At 45.1% G+C, this 22,525-nt stretch overlaps 1 protein-coding gene across 29 annotated transcripts in view; it reads right to left on the reverse strand.

Annotated features, from left to right (window-relative positions):
• Positions 1-22,525, reverse strand: part of MBNL1 (muscleblind like splicing regulator 1) — a 180,307-nt gene that overhangs the window by 27,599 nt on the left and 130,183 nt on the right. For 14 of the 29 annotated variants that reach the window (XM_081911194.1, XM_081911195.1, XM_081911208.1 and 11 more), the window contains 2 exons: positions 17,254-17,424; positions 2,037-2,237 (listed from right to left, as the gene is read on the reverse strand). In XM_081911194.1, coding sequence (XP_081767320.1) covers positions 2,037-2,237; positions 17,254-17,424 — 372 coding nt within the window. Of the gene's footprint in view, positions 1-2,036; positions 2,238-6,976; positions 7,085-13,270; positions 13,364-17,253; positions 17,425-22,525 lie in introns of all 29 variants that reach the window. The other 15 variants (XM_081911205.1, XM_081911201.1, XM_081911212.1 and 12 more) reach the window with 2 other exon arrangements.

A 22,525-nucleotide genomic window follows, 5' to 3' on the forward strand; every position in this document is an offset into this window, starting at 1 on the left:
GGGAGTTCAGTGATGCGAGCACATGCCTTGAGTGCAGAACAATGTCTGACATCACCATCTAAAAGACCTCCACCTGAGACAGAGGACGATTGCTGCGATCCAGAACAGACCAGACTAGGCTAGACAGGCAAAGAGTCTGACAGGGGATAAGGCTGTTCCCTACATCCACAGTGTTATGTATGTTAAAAAGTGATTTTGACAGCCTCCTTTTCTACCCACTTTTGGCAGCAAGCAGAAGGTAATGATCTTACCCCAGAGCACAGGGAGACTTTATAGCTGAAATAGCAAAGATTACAGATAAAGACCCAGACGTCCCATTTCCCCATGCAACTAGCCAATTTCTCCTCACAATTCACAAGTAATAAGGTGCTACTTTAGAGATTTTCCTTATGGGAATTTTCGAGAAATTGAAAGTTCCTTCATGCAAACAACTTTAGCAAAATCAGTTTTCTTCCTCTGGCATTTTTAAAAAAATGTACGTTGTACAATTTTTCTTGCTATGTAAGAATCAACTTTTAGAAGCCAGGAGGAAAAGAAGAAACTTATGGGAACTCTGATGCGAGATGGAAGAATGGGGCACTTCAGCAAACATCTGGGGCTACATAAAATGTGGATGTCGACTGCTTGTGCAGCTACAAACCAGGATCTGAAACCATGGTTTGAAGTGGTTTTGAAAAAACGTGATTCACACTGCCTAGGGAGGAGTGCAACCTTTCACCCCCACTGACAAAACCATGGTTTAAGCCAGTTTGCAAACCCTGTTTGGAATATGACAGTGAATAATATCCACCATGGGGCAGGGTTTATAACTCAGAAAGCTAAACTGTAATTTTTTTTTGCTGCATTATGATTTTGTTTGCTATGTAAAGGATAATTTCACTGGGATAAATTAAGCCAACAGACCATGGTTAGCACTAACCATGATTAAGCATTATGCCTGCATCCATTTAAGGACAATTCAGATAGTGCCTAGACTAGCACGAAGAAGGCTTCATTTGTAACTCAGTTTTTTAGCGCAGTACTAAGCTGCAGCACAAGGCTGGCTGAGGCCCCACATCACCACTGATGTCAGAAGATGCTGAAAACTCCTGTCAGACTCCCTCAGATAAGGAATTGTTGAGGGCAAAGGAGAGTATCTGCTATAGCAGAACAACATTTGTTAGGGATGTAGCAAAACCTGATAAATAAAAAATATGAGACCTCATACAAGATTCTGGCAACAGGCGTAGAATGGAAATGAGAAAGTCTGTGGAAAATATGCTGCCATCCTGGTATGATGGTAATACTATTGATGCTCAGAAACTTTTACTTCCTCTAGAGCAGACTTTCTCAACCTTGGATCCCCAGATGTTTTTGGCCTACAACTCCCATCATCCCTGACCACTGGTCCTGTGAGCTAGGGATCATGGGACTTGTAGGCCAAAAAGATCTGAGGACCCAAGGTTGAGAACCACTGATCTAGAGTGCTCTAGACTGCAGTGTATGGGACTTAGGGAGAGATTATATTCCACCCTTGTCAGCCATGAACTCCTGACAAATATTCCCATTTTACATATGTGGTACTGAGGGTCAACAACAGTGACTTGGTGAAAATGTGTGAGGGAAGGAGTACAAAATGATTTGCACCCTAAACTGTTTGGAGAGCTTGGTAACAACCCCCTGCCCCAAAGTGCTGGATTTTCCATACTGGATAATCATTGTTTGAAAAAGCATTACTTATTTTGTCAATTGCCAAAGATTAAGGAGGGGTAGTTGGTGTCTTCTCCTGCAAAAGTACTTCCCCAAACCCACCAGCGAAACAGAACAGCAGCAGGCTGCAAAACAAGCTCATAATATCATTTGCAATTCCCCAAGTTATGCAGACACAGGGCTACATTATTACATCACCGTCTTTGCAAAGGATGTTCCCCAGGGTCACAGAGCGACGCCTTTCTCGTGCAAGGCGCTTATGGGGTGTTACCGCTGCAAGACTAAACAATGCCGATCTGGGTCGTCGGAAGCTTTGCAAAGGGAAACCGTAACGTGTCGTTTCCTACCTCCAGTCTGTCTGTCCTCATTAGCTTTTGTGCGGCTGCTGCTGCAGCAGCAGGAACTGGCATGCCAGGATTCCCCGCAACCAGCATTGGCCCTGACGGCAGGATCTCTGCTGGGACCAAACCAGGAGAGACAGGCCCCAAGTAGGGGTTAAAGGCTGTTGAAGCATTGGTGGCTAAGCTTGGTGCAACTGAAAACATTGGCTGGAGGAGAAAAAAGAAGTAAATATTAGTCAGACCATCACATCAATAACACTATACATACAAAGCCATATTTGAGAAAGTGAGCCTGCGCTCTTTATCATTATATTCAGAGGGACTTGCACACATTGAATTGGACCCAGCAATCACCTCTATGAAGAGAAAAGCTGCTTCTGCTCATGGAAAGCTTTTGATCCAGTGTTGATCCCACTCACGGAAGTATGTGGAGGCTATTTTTGCTGAATCTCCCCTTCCCCTACAGAAACTCCGCCCCCATTCCAGCTGGCTCTTCGGCTATTTTGGGTGGTGGACAAAGGACAAACCAGTCCATGGCCAATAGACCTGCAGCCTCCAGTGAGTTGAAGGGATGGGAGGCGAGTGCAGGATAGTCACAACTCATTGAGTGCCAGCGACCATGACACAGATGCTGCATTGGAGAAATCTGCAATGCACTGACCGGAGGCACTGGAATTGGGTCTTTTAAGCCTGTTTTTAGCCATGACTTTGGTAAAAATCGGGAAGAGGCCGGGAATGGAATGAGCACTGCCGCAAGGTCACATTCTCCTGTAGCTCACCACTTAATGGCACACGCCTGTGGCACACAAGAGCCACAAGAGCCGCTTCCCAGTGGAGTTCTGGTGGTGATGGGAACAATGGCATACAAAGTGAGTGGTACAGGAATACTCACAGTGGCAACATATCACATCACAGCCCGCCCGCCCGCCCCTGCTTTTTAAAGGGGTTCCTACCCCTACTATGATCCCTAGGACAAAAAAAAAAAAAAACCACTGCGAAGAAAGTTGCAGTGCAGACAAGGCCTTGTCCCATACTGTAATTTATTTATTACTCTACTAATGCACCCCTCTTCCTCCTGCTGGAGCCCAAAGCAATGATATTTAAACACAATTATCATAAAAGTAATTAAAAAATTATCAACAGAACAATAACCTTTTCAGCGCCAAAAGGGCAGGCAACAAAAACCTTATCTGTTAAAACGAGCAGCTAACATTTTAAGTTGACGCCTAAATGCTGGCAGTGTGGGACAACCATATCTCAGGATATGGGTTACATTGGGGGGGGGGCATGTATAGCTGACAAACAAGAGCAGGGCACAATCCCTCTCCTCCAGGGAACAGCTTAGAAACGAATATTCACGTGCAACATGCTCGCTCCTTCGGGGAAAATGCTATTCCATTCAGAACAGGCTGTTTCCTCAACTCCTGGACCCAGGAAGTGCCTAACCACAGGACCTCCATTTAATCAGAATTCAGAGTGAGTTTGTTGGCCTCCATCCAGCCTGTCACTCTCTCCAGATACTGGTCCAGCACCTGAACACTCCCTCCTGATTCACATGTCATCTGCATATTGAAGGCACCACACCCCAAAAACCACCTCCCAGCAGTTTCATATAGAGATATCAAATATATGACAGGAGTGGGACATGCAGGCATTTTTTAAAAAATAAGAAAATGGCCTTGTGAGGCCAAGTAGAGCCCTGTGTGTTTAGTTAGGTCCACAGGCTAGACGTTTCCACTACTGGTCTGGGCCATTACTGTCTATTCTGACTGGCAATAGCTCTCAAAGGCAGAGAGGGAGTGAGATCTTTCCCAGCTCTCCTACTTATTAATTGGAGATGCTGCAAATTGAACCTGAGACCTTCTACATGCATGTGCTTCATCCTTTGCTGTGGCCCCTTAACATCATGCTCTCAAGAGGTTCCTTCCTGAATATGCCATCTTCTCCTTAGGCAATTGATACGGCCCACAATTTAGGGCTGAAAAGGAACTATTCCCATCCATCAAAAGTGTATCGTTTTCGAGTGCTTGATAATAATCAGACTGAGGCTTAGGAGAAGTATGTGGGACAGGTATAGAGGAGGGAGCTTAATACGAAGGATGACAAAGCAATGGTGTGATCAAAGGATAAGTCAGGAATAGGTAGGCCAGCTCAACACCCATCAGTCCCTGCCAGCAGGCTAGGGCTGATGGCAGCTTCTAGCGCAACACCATTTGTAGGGCTGCAGGTTTTCTCTTCCTGGGATAAACGAAGAGGTGGAATGTGAACAGAGCCACTGTTCTGTGACAAACCCTCCACCCCCTGATCCAGCATGTCTTCTTAATGTTAAACATTATTTTCCCTATGAAATACAGCCTCGCTGCCTCAGGTTCTTCCTACTCCCATCAGTGGAATGTTATACGAGCCCTGTTCGCATCGCCACATCCAGGGAGAGCAGGAGGAACGGCAAGCAGCACTGGGAAATTTTAAGAGGTGCCTTAAGGGCAAGGAATAGGCTGATCAGCTAAACTGCTAGCTCATTGGTCACAGCCAATACATTCAAGAATCAATAGCTATGGTTACTGCTACTGATAGGACGTCCACAAATTTAAATTTGGGAAGCAGCACCCAAAATACTTTAAGTTGCAGTATTTTGCTCTTAAAGGGAATGGGGAAAAGAAACCCTACTGGTTTTTCCTCTATTGTAAGCCAGCAATCTAGGCTACCTAAACCAGCCTCTGCTGCTGTGGCTATTTCTGCCACACTCCCTGGCTTCCTATTAATGGACCGAGTGGGCGCCACTGTCTGTCATTTGGCCTCTGTCCTCCCATGTGTACCTGCCTGTGTACCTACCACTCTCCCTGCAGTGCAGACAAAAGGTGTGGGAAGTAATGGGAGAAGCCAGGGGCTGCATGCATGCAATAAGGCTGAGGGACACATGTAGAAAATACTATTGGCTACCCAAGCCCAACCACAATGTGTAGTCTGCTGAATAAGCCTTAGAGGAGGAGGAGGAGGAAGAAGAAGAAGAAGAAACATGCTCCTAGACTTGGCTACTTCCTTAGCATCCACCAAAAGCCACTGCTCAAGAATAAACAAAGAAGCATTCCTTGACAACTACACTGACTCTCCCCAGCCCTCCATCTCTGGCTTTCAGTGAAGCTTCAATGGACTAAAAGGCAAAGTGAGATTTGGAAGCATTTGATTTAAGGTTTAGTAATCAAATAAAAAAGTTCAAGCAGGACTTGCAGGTAAAAATGGAAGTTTCCAATGGCCCAGGACAGCACATCAACAGCCTGACTAGCCTGGGCCAACAGCTGAAGGGAAGCAAACACCTTGCAAAACCAGGAACCAGATGAGCTGTCAAAACAAACCTTCTCTATTTCCTGCCAAAGCTCTTGCAAATCTTCCCAGTTAGGAACTGGGAAGCACTGGTGCTTGTTCCATGGGCTGTAGCACCATGATCTTAGGTTTTCCAAAGTGTGGCTGCCCATACCAGCACATCCAAGAAAGAAAGACTTGCACTAGCACAGCATAGCACTGTAAAAAATAAGACCCTAAAAATGAACTCAGTTTGATGGTGTGTGTGTGTGAACAAAAAGGGGAATTCAAGTTGTTTGCATAAGCTGAAAAGCCAGCATTTCCAGTAATGCAGCATATGAAAGAAAACACTTACTGCCCATATTGACATCACTTCTCTTTCTCTGCACTGAGGAATATTTAATAATAATCTAAATAACATTTCCCTATGGTACACAGTCAGATGGATAGGGCACGATCAAGAAAGTTAGCGTGCTGCAAGAAACGCAGCAAAGAAATAGGAACTCATTCATTCCGGTTCCAATGTCTGCTGAGTCACTGTGTGCTTAGTGGCCAAATCGCTAGTTAAAATTCATGTCCTTGACTCCCTGGTGATAATGCAATGTCATCTTGCTTCATTTTGCATGGAGGCTGCTCCAGTATAAAGGATATTTTATTTTATTTTAAAAACTGATATCTTGGTTGTAGCACAACCAGAAAGTCCTCCCTTTGTAAAAGAGATGTGCTGGTGGAGGAGACACAATGCCTAAACACTCTCTTCCTTGGTCCAGAGCACTGTACATGTTTTATGCTTCTTTACTTAAGCCACCATTCCCAATATTCTTTGCCCAGGATTCTCGGGTTGGAAGCACACACCTGCGAGTTGGGCACTGAAGGAGAATGCCCCAACTCAGCCCGGCGGTGGTCTATGGTAGCAGTCAGTGCAATGCTATAGCTCAGGGTTGGGGAGCCCTTTTCAGTCTGGGGGCTTCATTCCCTTCTGGGCGTTGGATGGGACGGAGGTGTAAGTCGAGCAATCAATGGAAAGTTTACCTTTGGACAGTAGGGTAGCTTCAACACATCCCTTTGTACCCTCCATTCAGAGAAGCGAGAAGTTCCAAGGACAGATTCCAGTCAGGGGAAAACAGTCAAGGGATTGGGGTACAAGGCAGGGCGACTGGGAAGGGTGTGTGACCTGGGAAGAGTCCCAAGGACCAGAGAGAAGCTTGGAGGGTCACATTTGGCCCCTAGGCCTGCGGTTCCCTAACTCTACTATACATGCATGCTCAGAAGTAATCTCCATAGAGTTCAATGGGTCTTATTCCCAGGTGTGTATAGGACTGCAGCCTTATAAGACACACACACACACCCCCGCGCCACCCTTGGATCCATAGTAAACAAAGCAGCAGACCTAGGAGTCATCACAGTATGAGAGTTAGGGTAAGGGGACAATCGCTAAACTTGCAAGCTGCAAATTCCTGTCGTCTAAAGACCTGGTGAAATGGAGACATTCATCCTGCAGGATAGTCAGCCCAATCTTGAACACTATCCCAGGATAACAAACCGCACACAAACCCCTAGGGTAATAGTGACTTCTGTTCCCAGATCTGGGACACACCTGTAATCGAAACATACATTTGGGGACACTTTTTTTTTTTAATTGTTACCATATATTTGTATTGTGGTAGTGCTGCTGTTGCGACCCATCTTAGATCAGTCTGCGACCCGGTAGTGGGTCCCGACCCATCAGATGAAGACCATTGGTCTAGGGCTCTCTAAAGTACAGGAAGTAGAAAAATGGACAATTGTGATAACTCACGTAAACAAAGGAAGATTTCCTCTAAGGGTTTATAGCAAAACTGGGAGATTTTAAAAATTTGTTGTTGTTATTTTTGGGGGGAGTGGGGTGGTGATGTAAGGGTGACACCCTGGCCTTGTAAACTAAGTAGCTGGTGCCTATTTGAATCAATATCTTTGCAAGCTAGGTCTTTTCAGAGCTCATTGCCACCTCTTCCCTCCCAGTTAAGTGGCAGTGAAATGGCTGCTGGGAACCTGGTGCTGTGTCTCTATTGTGTTGGGTAAACTGTTCCTAATATGCTGACAAACTTTAAGTGTCTGTGGCAGAAATATTTTAATATGAGAATATGTGGCCCTTATTGATCGGCTTTCTTTCCCAAAGCTTCATCTCCATGTGCACCTGAACTTTGAACTTATCTGTTCAATCTGCCTTATTATCTACCAAGATCCTATAAAAATCAATTCAGGGCCAAACCACATGTGCCATCATCAACATTTAATGTGCATGGTTTTTAATTCTTTAAATCTTAGCTGGGGGGAAGCAGTATTGGGTCCAAAGCATGCGAGGGGCATTCACCCTCTTTAGGGAAGCTTTTAATATTTAATAGACTATTGTATTTTAATATACTGTTGGAAGACGTCCAGAGTGGCTGGGCAAATCCAGCCAGATGGGCGGGGTATAAATAATATATTATTATTATTATTATTATTATTATTATTATTATTATTATTATTGCTACAAGGCGCAGGAAAGAAACCAACCAACGGGTGCTTGGTTCCTAGGGCTAATCCCAGTTTCAGAAAGTAGGTGCGAGGACCAAGGCAGTAGATGTCCACATTGTATCTTTTCCTCTGCATGTGATGGCCCCAGTACTGTTTGCCATCTGCCCAACTGATAATTAAAGGATATGAATATTTTATAAAAAATAATAATAATAATAATTAAAGGATATGCACTTTAACTTCTTGCATGTGTTTCATGTAGCTTTGCCTTCAATGCATGCAAACAATCAGTGCTCCATGTGCTACTATGTGGCATTTTAGCTTAGTACGAAGACTATAAGCACCATTGCTATTGCAGCTGCTCCTTGTAGTAAGGATATACTCTTTGAGTTGTTTTGCAGGAGGTGAAAAACTCTTAGAGCCCTTGGATTTTATTATAGTAGGAAAGAACAGCTCCACCCATTCCACAATGAGTCATGCTGGAACGCATCGCGTCCTACGTGATTCAGGTTGAGAACATGACCTTTTCAACTTTCTAAAGCTATCTTCAGTGCTGCTGGACTTTAGGGCGCAAAGGTGTGGCCCTTCTCAGTTTACACTCCAGCCGATCTCAGATTCATCGGCTGCCACCTTAGAAAGCTGAGAGTAACCCAGAGCTAACTCAAATGAGCAGGAACCAAGTCCTTAATACATAAATAAATGCTAAAGAAAGAAACTCATGCAATACTCTGTACCATCTTGAATGCACAAGGTTGGAGCACTTATTTGAAGGCACCTCAACTTCAATATTTCCTTCCATGTAGAAAGCTTACATGACTGCAAAGTCTAGAAGAAACTTTCATTGATGGGGCTGTCTTTCCATGTGGAGGAAAGTTTGCATGTGGGAGTGCTTTCAAAGGAGGACTCTCTCTATGTGCACTGTGATCATGAGTTCTTTGTCTTAAATCAAAGTGGGGAATGGCAGAATGTTAGATGCATGGACCCTAGAGAAATGACCCAAGTAGGGGTCAGGCAGACTACATGTGACCCAACTAAAGCCTACTTGCTTTTAAAAGACATCTGAAGGCAGCCCTGTTTAGGGAAGTTTCTAATGTTTAATACTGTATTGTGTTTTTAATATTCAGTTGGGAGCCGCCCAGAGTGGCCGGGGAAACCCAGCCAGATGAGCGAGATATTTTTTATATATATATATATATATATATATATATATATATATATATATATATATATAATATTATACTAAGTGCTTTTGAAGTCAGAATCAGTGGTGAGCGGTGTCTCTTGGAACTGTAAGGGTGCAAGGTAGGAGGCCAACAGTAGGTGGAGCCAGAGCCAATGAGCTCCATCCTCCACTATGAAAAATGGTTTAAATGTGACCTTGATCAGGCTGTAACAGAGGCAAAGGGTTAAAGCCCCCTAGGCTGGCCACCTGCATAAAAATCCAGCTACTTAAAAGGCACAGCTAGATAGTTAACATGACCCTCTTACCTTCATGGGGGATGGATATGGGTATTTTTTTTTTTTTAAGGGAACGAGTCTTGTAGCTCTTCTATTTGTTTCCCTTTTTGCTGGAATAATCCGAAATCAAAATGTGGAGCTTGCCACTGGACAGGCAAGTAGGTACTACTTCATCTCTCAGAATAGCACCCCGACCCCTTTGTTTGGTCCCTGTAAACCTACAGCTTACCTGCGACTAAGGAGGTGGAGTTAAAGAGCCATATTAGCTGAGTATCTCTTTCATGATTATTACAAATGTCAGAAACCCAAGAGGCAGGAAATGCTTCCAGAGACAGCAAGCAAGGCAAAAAAGCGAACAAGAGAAGCAGCTCAAGAGTGCAATATAGAAAACAGACACTTTGCAGAGACATCTAAGCAGCCTGGAACGGAAGGCGTGCCTTGCTGAATTTCCTTTCTAGTTTCTAGTGAGGTGTGGGGCTGAATGTGCTTCTAAGGCACTGATGCCCCTTTCTCCTGGAACTGTGGTCTGAGGTTCGACTTCCTTTATAGACAATGCATTCACACAACTGCGCCCACATCTCCCAATGCAGCGCCAAAAATAATTTGATTCCTTTTGTGGAAAAGGGGAGGTGGACAAAAAGCCTTGACAAAAACAATAATTACTTTTCAGCATTGTCAAGAAGAAAGGGCAGAACGGCAAAAAGAAACGTAGGTATCTTATGAAAAACAATCGTACACCCGTCTGTACTTTCTAAGCAGCCCTTGAATAGATAAAAATATTATTTACTGCATGAAGTCAAGCACAAACAATGGGAGATCCAGGGGTGCTGTTTGGATTGTAGGAGTATCTGGGTGCACCATAAGAGGCTGCAGATAACATGGTCTGGATTATGAAATCTCTCCTACATCTGCACAGTAAAAAAATCAAACTGCTGTGGCACCGAGAGCCTCGCTGGAAATACATCAGGAGCAAAATGTAAATTAAGCAGATTTTAATTGCATGCAGCCAACATGATTTGCATATTATTTTCAGTCGTGAGTCAGATACCAAGCTGTACATGGTGGACCTCCTGCATTTCTTCTGCGCCCTTGTACTTAAACTTGAAGCCACCCACAGATGAGAAAAGTAAGGAAAGGGCTTTCACTGTTAAATCGCTTTGGGATGTTGCAATTCATAAATGAAGCAAAGAAGCTGGAAATAAATCAACTTTCTTTTTTTTGCAACCTTGAAAACATGAGGCTTGCTTTAAAAATGAAACTGAAAGGGGAGGGGGGATTCACGAGTTCCTAACATGTAACCTTTACACACGGACAACAGCTCTGACCGTAGAGGCAAGCGACCTTCCGAAGGAAATGCTAAGGTTTTGGAACGAGGAGAGAAGGATGTACCACATAAATAATTGATGCATTCCTCAGGCTATATATATATATGGCACAAATTGTCTCGGCACATGACTTAAGATGTTAGGAGACGCATCGCTGCCCCTGCTCCACGTCGCTTTTGCCACTCACCCAGCCCTGCCGACGGCGAGGAGAATCATGCCTCAGCACGGTGCCCTGCCCTGCCTTGCACCTCATTGTCAAGGCTGGCATTGCCGCCCGTCTGGTGGGCTCCCTGACTTTGTTTCTGTGCCCCTTGCCCACCCACTCCTCCCTCCTTCTCTGGCAAAGGGAAGGAGCAGCAGCCACCGCAGCTGGCTGCAGCTCAGTGGTCCCAGCCACTGGCAGCATCTCCAGGGGGGACTGGGAAAGGATGAAATCTGAGAGAGCTGCTGCCAGTCAGTGTAGACGAGCTAGGGGGACGAATGGCCTCTGACTTGGTATAACACAGGCTCCTATGTTCCCCTTTCCCTCTGGGTGGCAGTGAGGACCGGAGGTCAGAGGGAAATCGATTAGGCAGAAGGGAGGTGCAGGGAGGAGGACCGCGGTTCCTATCTGCATGGAGAAGGCAAGGATGGAGCACGGGGCTCTCTCTAGCCACCCTGTGGGCTGCAGGGCACCCATTTGCAGCAGAAGCCTGTTCTGCTCACCTGCTTGTGCTCCCTAAGTATGGTAAAGGTAAAGGGACCCCTGACCATTAGGTCCAGTCGTGGCTGACTCTGGGGTTGCGGTGCTCATCTCGCTTTATTGGCCGAGGGAGCTGGCATACAGCTTCCGGGTCAACGCCATTTACCTTCCCGCCGGAGCGGTACCTATTTATCTACTTGCACTTGACGTGCTTTCGAACTGCTAGGTTGGCAAGAGCAGGGACCGAACAATGGGAGCTCACCCCATCACGGAGATTCGAACCGCCAACCTTCTGATCGGCAAGTCCTAGGTTCTGTGGTTTAACCCACAGCGCGTAGGACCCTGAATTTAGGCGTTCTGCAGAGGGACCAACACACAGGATAAGATGACCATGAAGGGATGCATAGCAACCCCTTGGCACTCTGCCATCGGTCATTCTCCTAATGGAAAGACCCAGAAACCAAGCTGGGGGGCCTGCCATGCATCCCTTTGCAGTCATCATACTAACAGTTCTATCACTTGCTTTGGGAGCCATTGTGGTATAGTGGTTAGACTGCCGGACTAGGACCCGGGAGACCAGGGTTCAAATCCCTACTTGGCCATGAAGCTCACTGGGTGACCTTGGGCCAGACGTTGTCTCTTGGTCTAACCTGCTTCAGAGGGTTGTTGTGGGCAAGAAATGAGGTAGTGGGCAGAGAACCATGTTTGCCACCTTGAGCTCCTTGGAGGAAAAGGTTGGGATAGAAATAAAAACAACTGGCTCGCTAAATAAAATACAACGCTGTAGCTAAAAAGGAGGGAGGTATACCAGCCATCTGGGCACCTGCTGGGGACAAAGCCATTGCAGAAACAGGTCCAGGTGCTCTCTGCGGCACCAAAGGAGAGGTGACTTGCCCCCATCCCTGCCCAGGGCATGTGAGGCAGCGGTTAACACCCAGCCAGCACAGGACACCTGGAGCTCCCCTCCTGCCCACCTCCAAACCTCAAGAAGAGAAGCCTTTGTTTTTGCTGCCCCCCTCCATTCATCTCCGTTGAGATAGAAATGATTCCGCTCCAACAAATCTCGTAAGCGAAAAGCAGCAGCTGACATGTCGCAGGAGCTGTGACTGGCTCTGAGGCCCCAACTGCCCTCTTGCTGCTTTCACGCCAGGGCACGGAGTCCCGACTGAATGCAGCTGAAGCTTTGCGGTCTAATGCAGATGCAGGGAGACTGTGTTAAAACATCATCCCCTTGCTAAAACAGGGACTTTGCCAACAGAAAGCCAGCTTCCCTCTCAACAGCCCTGTTAATGCAGCAAGGGGTGAGGGGGGGGATTTAAACCAGCCTCTCGCTGCATCTAAGACTTTGCCTCCTGTCCATTTTCAGTGCATCTTTTGCCACCTAAAGGCCATACCTCCTTTCTCCCACTCCTGATAGATTTTAAATAAATGTTCAGGGCTTGGCCTTTAAGGACTTTGCTTCCCAAATTATGTCATTATCTTTCCCCATATTCAGATTGCATTTGTGTTTCAAGGTGCTATCTAATTTCCTCCTCTCGCTTGGCATTGTACTGTTGTTGTTTTTTACTCTGCTGTTCAACCACGTTGGCATTTGCTAAGGCTCCATCTGACTCTCCAGACTCTGCCCTTTCAACCAATCTCTTCATTCTGGGGTATTCCTTCTTCTGAAATTTTCGCATGTTGAACTTTCTAAGCAATTTTTCATATAGATTGAATTTCAGAAACACTTCGCTTTCTAACCAGATCCTGGGCAACTCTGAGCATTATATCAAAGGTGACCCCCACACACACGCCCCTTATTGTTGGCTTTGCAACGAACTGTTCTAAGACAAATCAATCATCATAGCTAGAAATGTTGTCTCTTCGTCACGAAATGAACGCACATTAAACCCGCCAGTATGAGCAACTAACATTCTAATTGGCAAGAAAACCCTCACAAAGCAGAAAGAAAACCCAAAATCATAATATTTTCTCACCTTTAGTGTTTGGTATTGATAAATGGAATCAGTGTCGATGAAATATGGAGATCCCTCCCCCCCTCTTTTTTGGAATGTCTGAGGCATATGGTTCTATGAAAAAATAATAACAGTATCGAGTTAACTAATTAAAACAATTAAACTAAGTCATCAACAGCCATATTCGGTAAAATAGTAAAGATAAATGACCGATACTTTAGATCTAAAAAGTGAGGGAAAGTTATAACTGTGCAATAAAACAACAGTACCATTCCTTGAGCGCAGGTATAAATCAAAGGTTACTTAAAATGCTCTGATGACAAGGAAAATATTGTGCAGACCTTTTTATTTGGATTAGCAGTTATGCAAGTCAATACAAACCATGGGAACAGAGAAAAAGAACTGTGGGAGGGCTGGACTCAGCCCCGCTTTCTATAGGTTGCTAATCTTTTCTCTATACTTTAAAAGCGCCCTGGTTGCTTTTTCGTGACTGCCTGGATCTGACGTTTCATAGTCAAGTGACGCCAGCTGCCGAAAAGTGTGTATTTGCTTACACACACTTGCACTTTGCAAGCAGCTTGCATGCGATTCTGGGGTCACTTCCAGATGACCTGTTTGCTGAGAATTTGCTCTGATTTGTTTGCAGGGAGGGTTATAAGTAAGCAATGGCTCTCACCACTTTCCTGATTTCAAAAAGTCAGCTTTCTTTTGTTCGCTTTTTGATAAGTGGGTTTGTAGCGCTAGAACACCAAATCCACTTTAATTGCACAAATCCACTGTAATTGCCATTAGGCTCTTGCAAAACAGCAGCAGCTTGGAAGTGGCCTTAGCCTGCTCCCCAGGACACCCCCCCCTTAAAAAAAAAAGCATTTTGCAGCAATTAGCATTATCCAGGGAGGGGCAGTCTGCGATCCTCCAGATGTCCAGCGGAAGTAGATTCCAAATGTTGTGGCAAAACTCCACAATGAGAGCTGGACTCCAACAACACCTGGAGGAGTACAGATCATCTACCGCTGGAATAATCTACGATGAATGCTTTATGCCTGTAAGGATTTTAGCAGAAATGTAAGACAAAGTTATGCAGGAGCTTTCGACAAGGAATCATTACCAAGTTTTAAAATACTGTGGTGCATTTTGCTTGGATTTTTTTGTAAACCACCCTGGGGTGTTGTTGTTTGCAACCAAGCAGTATATATATTTTATGATATAAAATTACAGTGGTACCTTGAGTTACAAACGCTTCAGGTTACAAACTCTGCTAACCTGGAAGAGTTACCTCGAGTTGAGAACTTTGCCCCAGGATGAGAACAGAATTTGTGTGCTGGCGGCACAGCGGCAGCAAGAGGCCCCATTACCGAAAGCACGCCTCTAGTTAAGAACGGTTTCAGGTTAAGAATGGACCTCCAGAACAGATTAAGTTTGTAACTAGAGGTACCACTGTAATACTGCAAGGTAACATCCACCCATCCAACAGTAGTCCTATGCTCAGTATCCAACGATACTTTTAAACTTCAAAATAATGCCATGGTTGTCATTAGGGTAACTTTGGTAGTGATTCTACATTAAGCAGTTTTATATATGACAACATGTCCTATCCAGATTTCCAGATTTCTTTATATGATGGGCTGAGGAGGCTTTTCAATCCTGTTCTCAGCTGCAATGTAAACAATATGGAGGTGGGCTTGTGGGCTCAGTAGCAGAGCGCATTTGGGCTGCCCCAGTGACAAACCCCCTCATCTCCTCTTTTGGGTAGGAGGGCTAGGAGAAACCACTTCCCAAGACCTTGGAGAGATCCTGCCAGTCAAAACAGGGCAGTTTTGGACCAGGTGGACCAAAGATCTACTTCTGCATAAGGTGTACATTTGTACATTCAAATTTTGCGGTGTGTGGGAATCTCACTATAGAAACGCCACGATGAGATGATCTCCAGTTAACTACAACCTTTAGTTAACTAAACACTCTCTTTAGAGACGACACTATTTTCAGGCTGTGCACGTTGGCAAAATTTGGCAAAACCAAACATGGTCCATTTTATTATCAATCAGACTGTGCTGCAGTCACAGTGCAGATTTCTGTTAGGTTCTCTTTATTATCATTATAAGGAAAACATGGTTCAGTTTACTGGTACTGCCCCAGCTAATTTGTTGATCCTGCACATATATTTATTTATTTATTTATTTATTTATTTATTTATTTATTTATTTATTATTAAACACAGCGGACTAAAACCAGGCTTTCAAATTTGTCTCTTAAGTTGACTGCACTGCTGTCTGTTTGTGAGCATTCAGTGCTGGAAAACATGAAGCATTTATCGCTTGGCCCACAAATCAGATAAACTGAGGGTACTTAAACTGAAACTGGTTAGTGGGTGAGAGCTCCAGATAGTTATTTTCTACCCGTTCCCCCCCCCCCAATGTCTGATAGCTCAATCTCATACATGTTTATTCAGAAGTAAATTGCACTGTGCACAGCGGTAAATGTGCAGCGCACTGCAGGCTTCCTAAAGCTCAGTGGGCCTGAAAGCATTTTCAAGGTGGAGCTGTTAAAACTTACGATCTCTAAGTCACACCAGCCAACAAAGAGAAGATTATGAGCTGACATCAGCGTATGGGACTGAAATGAAACAGGAAATTGGGCACTCACCCTCCCCAAATACTCTCTTCCCAAAGGAAGAGGTAGCGCTATGGATTAGAACCTGTCACTTGAGAAGTTGCCCCTTGACAAGCATGGGGGCTGCAAATTGCAACACTGACTCTCCAACTGTGGCCTCTGCCCTTGTTAATTGATGTTCAAAGCCCAAGATGTACAATATGGCACTATGGTGGTTAGATGGTAGCTATGCTCTTTATCTCTTCTTCTGCCTGGGGAAGTGCTGTAGCTCAGTGTCAAAGCATCAACTTTGCATGCAGAAGGTCCCAAGTTCAATCTTTTGGCATCTCCTGAACAGCCGCTGCCAGTTAGTGTAGACAGCACTAAGCTACATGGGCCAGTGGTCTGACTCAGTATGAGGCAGCTTCTCATGTGGATCCTGGCCTCGGTCCTGTATACCTGAAGGAGCTTCTCCACCTTCATCGTTCTGCCTGGACACTGAGATCCAGCGCCGAGGGCCTTCTGGCGGTTCCCTCATTGCAAGAAGCAAAGTTACAGGGAACCAGGCAGAGGGCCTTCTCAGTAGTGGTGCCCGCCCTGTGGAATGCCCTCCCATCAGATGTCAAAGAGAAAAACCTGACATTTAGAAGACATCTGAAGGCAGCCCTGTTTAGGGAAGTTCTTAATAACTGATGTTTTAATGTATTTTTAACCTTCTGTTGGAAGCCGCCAGAGTGGCTGGGGAGACCCAGCCGGATGGGCAGGGGAGAAATAATATATTAAAATTATTATTATTATTATTATTATTATTACCATGTTCCTGTGCTTGCAGAGCAAGACAGCACGGCATTCCACCACGAGAAAAATCAGTGGCGGAGTTATAGAGGTTTAGGATCTTCTCAAAAGATGCTGTATTTCAGGTGTGTGAGAAATTACTTCCTCTGTTCCCTCTGTGCAAACCACTGGGAGGGTTATCTTGAGTAACTGAGGTTGAACCTGCTTGGAGATACAGCTGTTTGAAGTTCCGGGGCTCAGTTTTGATGAACCCATAGAGCTACGTGCCAAAAACACATCACACCAAGCGGGCAGGGCCCACAGCTGCAGAAGGTGGGCAAGGTAGGTCTTCGAGCTCACCCAGTTAACTCTCCAGATATTGTGGACACCAGCTCCCACCATCGATGAGGCTGGGGATGATGGGAGCCGTCATTCATAGTATCTGGAGGGGACCAGCTTGGCTAGCCTGGCTCTCCATATTGCAGATGCACCACACTGAAGTCTGGGTGAGCGATTGCGTCTATCAGCTAATTTAACCTATACTGAGTGCACACAACTGCATCTACAACTGGCAGAGAGTAAGACTAGAGCACAGACAGTGCACTGGGACACAAGAGAAGAACGGTCCAAACGATGCTCACCACTGGTTGTAACGGGGCACCAGGCATCATGGCATTGGCTAGTTGCATCTGCTGGGCCAGCATGGCCATGTTCTTCTGCTGAATCAGGTTATTGCGTCCATTGATCTCCAACTGTGTTTTTAAGTGTGGCGGTGGGTGAAGGTATTTGCAATTCTCCCTTGAGCATCGTCCCTGGAACACAGCAAAAGAGAAGAAGACGAATTAGGTTTGTCTGCTATTGATTAATACATTTAATTATTCCGGGTGAGCTATTCTGAGGCACAAAAACAGTTGGAGGAACCTGGGGCCCTTCAGACGTTCTTGAACTCCAATCCACGTCAGCCTCAGCCAGCATGGCCAGTGGTCAGAGATGATTTAGGCAGGAGTCCGATGACATAGGAAGGGTCAGAGGTCCCTCACCTCTGCCTCAAAGTGCTGCTTCCCAGCACACTTTTTTAAATAAAAAAAGAGCATCCATATACCACAACTAACTGAGCACAATTCCCAGATGTCAACATCACCATGGAAAACAACCTAACACTGGCGTACAACCAGCAACTGTAATTGCTATATGTACCGCCACCATCTGGGAGAAATAGGGCAGATCATATCAGATGTCCAGTTGAATCATTTTCTACTAGATGAAATGAATCTGTTTAAAAAGAAGGAGAAGATCACCACGTTCCTACTATGATTTAAGGCTGAACCAACTGTGGTGAATCCTGAAGATGCCTAGGACATTCCAAACAAACAGTATGTGTCTCTACCACTCACCCACAACCCTTCTTAAATAAATGGGTATATTTGTACAGACGTAGTAAAATTTAGATTTGGTATCATGCCTCTCAAAGCTACTTCCTAATAATGCTGGTGACAAGACTTCATGGAAAGGGAAGGGAGAAAACCTCTTCCGAAGCACCCTGAGGTAATGTCAAATTTGGATTCCTTCTAAGTCAGGCATGGCCCAACTTGGCCCTCCAGATGTTGTGGGACTACAATTCCCATCATCCCAGACCACTGGTCCTGTTAGCTAGGGATGATGGGAGTTGTAGTCCCAAAACAGCTGGAAGGCCAAGTTTGGCCATGCCTGTTCTAAGTCCTAGGCAATACCTTTGTCTTTTAACAGATTAGCTCAATACACAACAAGGCCTCAGCATACACAACTAGGAGAAGGACAACAGCCCAAATTTTTGAGTGGCACATAGCACTGCGTGTTGTTCGTGTGCAGATTTTGTCTGAATTAAAAGGACGGTGCCCAAGGCACTGCAGAGAATGATGAAACCTTGAGTAATATTAGCAGCAGCAATTAGCCATGGACTCTCTTGAGTTTAAACATGACACAGCCAAAGAAAATCCCCTACCCACAAGCACAAGTTTCAGGTTTAAATTTAACTGCTCTTCTGGGTAATGCCTTTCTTTCGTTAACGAAATAAAGTATTCTTCTCATTCAGCTAAGAACAACGCCTTAGAACAGAATGTCCAAGTCCCACCTCCAATTCTGAAAACCTTTCAGAGAAAAAAAAATTAAAATAGAGCAACATATGACCGATAAAAAGGAATTGCATACAGAACCTTCTGTCGAATTTAATGGTCAGTTTCATACCTTCCATTTATTGTAACAAGATCATCTCTGTACTAGATCTTGCAGATAAGGAACTCTTTATGTCACTGATCCTATTCTCTGTGACCTTTCTAAGGATACAGCAGAGCAGAACAGCTTGTATGGCCCAATCCTGCACAAAGAATTATTGAACCTCATGGGGCTTGCTTCCCCAGTGGGCTGCACAAACCCCATTCTTAATTTTACAAACCCTACAGTATTCAACAAGACTCAGTCCCAGATAAGAATTCACGTCAGTGTAGTCTAAAGCAGATGTCCTATAATTGTCAATAATTTTCTGGAGACCACATGCTAGATACTGCCCAATGCAAACTGAAGAGAAATGTCCCCACTCCTGAAGGCCGCTATGCTTCTATGGACTGAGGCCTGACTGACCCATACTGAAGCCAGGATGGGTGGTGGGGTTGTCACATCAAAATGGGTGTGGCCAGAGTGCAAAAGTGGGCGTGGACAATCACCTTTTTTAAAAAAAGCATATATTTGGTCCTTCACTGCCCAAACTGGGGATCACAGAGACATTTGGGCATCACAGAATCGTAACGGGAGGTCTGAGACAATGATCAGTATGTACATGTATGGGTGCACATATATAAGTGTATGCGCATGTGGCGGGTGAAATTCAGCATCATACTCTTCCCATCGTTCATCCCAGCTTTCCTGGTAGAATGATAACCTACACACTGTTGTGGGGGTTCTTCCATTACCACTCCTGAGCCAATTTCAGTGGGCAGGGTTTTTGTGGGGTTGGGGGGGAGGCAGCCCCACTGGACAAAGGAAAGTTCTGTGCCCAGGGCTTCCATGGAGGAGGCTGGTTAAGTGGGCCTCGCTCCATAGTTTCAAAAGAATTTAAACAGATAAATTCTGTGGGGCCTTGGCGGGAACGCAAAACCCTTTGCCATTCAAGCAGAAGAGTGGGCTGGGATGAGTCAGTAAAAGGAGAGAGAGAGAGAAAATGTGCAGGGGGGAAATATTGATGTAATGTAATGTGTAACATCGCCTATTCCATACTGATACCACCCTTCAGTTCTGCCCCTGTCTGCCCCATGGTCTCCCTCATTTCCACGGCAGGCACAGACGACGCGACTGAAGATTGGCTGAGCTCAGGTCCCTGTTTGACTTGTGGGGATTGACTGAGCTGAATGAGCACATCTGGTCCCTGAAACAAGCCCCCTTCAGACACACTCTCATCTTGAAAAACAGCAATTAGTCAACAAAATTAATGTTTCCAATGATCACGGTTAAATGTATAACGGTAGAGTCTATTCTCCCAGGGACACGCGAAAAACAAAGATATAAAGAGGCACAAATTTCTTCTTGGCAGAACAAATGGCTTAATCTGAAAGGTTCCAATTCCCTTCTTTTCCGTAGTAATCAATCCAAAAAGCAGCCGTGGCAGTGGAAAACAGAACCTTAATTTAAGCAAAGGGCTGCTTGCATCAAGCTTTGCTTTGCTCCCCCCACCCCCTTTTCTTAAAAAGAACAAATTAATGCAGTACAACATGCCCTTATGTTGTACTTTTGCACAGAAAGCTACAAAGCTTCTCCTTGTTATAAGTCTGCCAGTGATCCAACCCAAAGCTCTCTTGTGTCAGTGTATATGATTTATTTCAACCCATCTGCCTCTGCTCTCAGCAGCCAAGCACACATGACTCTCATTTCTGCAGCTAGCCAGTTGGCATTTGCATAACACAGTATGTTTGATGACGGGATTTTACATAATTCTCGAGATCTTGTTGGGGGTTAAGCAGCAGCAGTAGAACAGTCAATCAAATCAACTGACTATGCCGATATGCCTTTAAAAACACATTCTCACCATTACATTGGAAACCCCAGTCTGGATCAACCCAAGGCCGTGAAATGTGTCAAATATGGAGGAGGTTTATCTAACATCATAGAAGAAATACAGAATGGCCACAGCATATTGAGGCAGAGAATGCGGGAAGTCAATGGGCACTGCACTTAAAATAAAAAGCAGACTTTCTGTTTAGGGTTGAATGTGGGACGCAGGTGGCGCTGTGGGTTAAACCACAGAGCCTAGGACTTGCCGATCAGAAGGTTGGCGGTTCGAATCCCCGCAACGGGGTGAACTCCCGTTGTCTGGTCTCTGCTCCTGCCAACCTAGCAGTTTGAAAGCACATCAAAGTGCAAATATATAAATAGGTACCGCTCCGGCGGGAAGGTAAACGGCATTTCCATGCGCTGCTCTGGTTTGCCAGAAGCAGCTTGGTCATGCTGGCCGCATGACCCGGAAGCTGTATGCCGGCTCCCTCAGCCAATAAAGCGAGATGAGCGTCGCAACCCCAGAGTCGGTCATGACTGGACCTAATGGTCAGGGGTCTGTTTACCTTTTATGTAGCGTGGGGGGGGGGAGTGTACTAGACGTTGAGCTAAACAGGCTTAGTGTGTGCAAAATGGGAAACCTGAATTAGCAGGTGAATGAAGCAATTAACTTTTCAACAACAGAATTTACTGTAGAGTTCTACAGATAGTCATTTCTCTACTTTGAGAACCATGAGAAGAACCTGCTGAGGGACCTTCTGATCAGAAAGCCCAAGAGGCTCAAAAACAGTGAGTCAGATAAACAAGGCCAAGGGAACTTAAGAACATAAGAGACCTGGATTAGACCAAAGACCCATCAATTCTAGTACCCTAGATCAAAGAGGGGCTGTAGCTCCTTGGTAGAGCATCTGCTTTGCATACGAACAGCCCCTGGCATTTAGACTCCAGTTTGAAACCTTGGAGACCCTACGACTAGTCAGTGTAGGCATACTAACCTTGGTTGGCCAGTGTTCTGGTTCAATATAAGGCAGTTTCCTATGTTCCTAACCTGTTCTTCACAGTGGCTGACTAGATGTCTGAAAAGCCCCCACACAAGTGCAATAGCCCTCTCCCAATATGGCTCACTAACAGCTGACCCTGAAAGTATTCATAGAATTGTAGAATTGGAAGAGATCTCAAGGGTAATCTAATCCAACCCTCTGAAATACAGGAATCTCAACCAAAGCATCCATGACAGATGACACCTAATATCTGCTTCAAAACCTCCAGTGAAGAAACAGCCCGCCACCTTCTGAGAGAGTCCATTCCACTGCTGGACAGCTCTTGCAGTCAGAAAGTTCTTCCACAGCCATAAAGACTAAGAGCCATCCATGAATTTCTTCACATGTGTGAATTCACTGGCCAGCAAAAGAGCACCCTAGAAGCAGCAGGGACAGAAGGGGAACGATGGAGGATCAGAGAGAGGCTTGCAGGAGGCGTCTGAGAAGGACCCCCCAAGTTATCAGACAACCAATCACATCAGCACCAGAGAGTTTATATATCACCAGGGCTATTATGCAACCCTGAAATATATATATTTAATGTAAACGACCCTAAGAGACCAAACACAATTTCCTTGCCAGGTCAACGCAACTCACACATGCACACTTTTAAACCTAATGCATTTTCATGCATTCGTACTAACAATTACTCATGACGGTTTGTTGTCAGTGTGCGGGTGCGTGTTTAAGCCCATTTTCCATCCCCCATGTGTACCGTTAGCCTATTTAAATCAATGCAGATCTCTGGCAGAGAATGCATCTCCTCTAGAATTCATCCACTTTGGCACAAAATCTATGCGATTCCTGCAGTGTCCCTCCAGTGGCAATAAAAAAATTGGCCTAATTAGCTAAA

The sequence above is a fragment of the Podarcis melisellensis genome, assembly GCF_964234715.1.
Source record: "Podarcis melisellensis genome assembly, chromosome: 5".
Classification (NCBI taxonomy): domain Eukaryota; kingdom Metazoa; phylum Chordata; class Lepidosauria; order Squamata; family Lacertidae; genus Podarcis; species Podarcis melisellensis.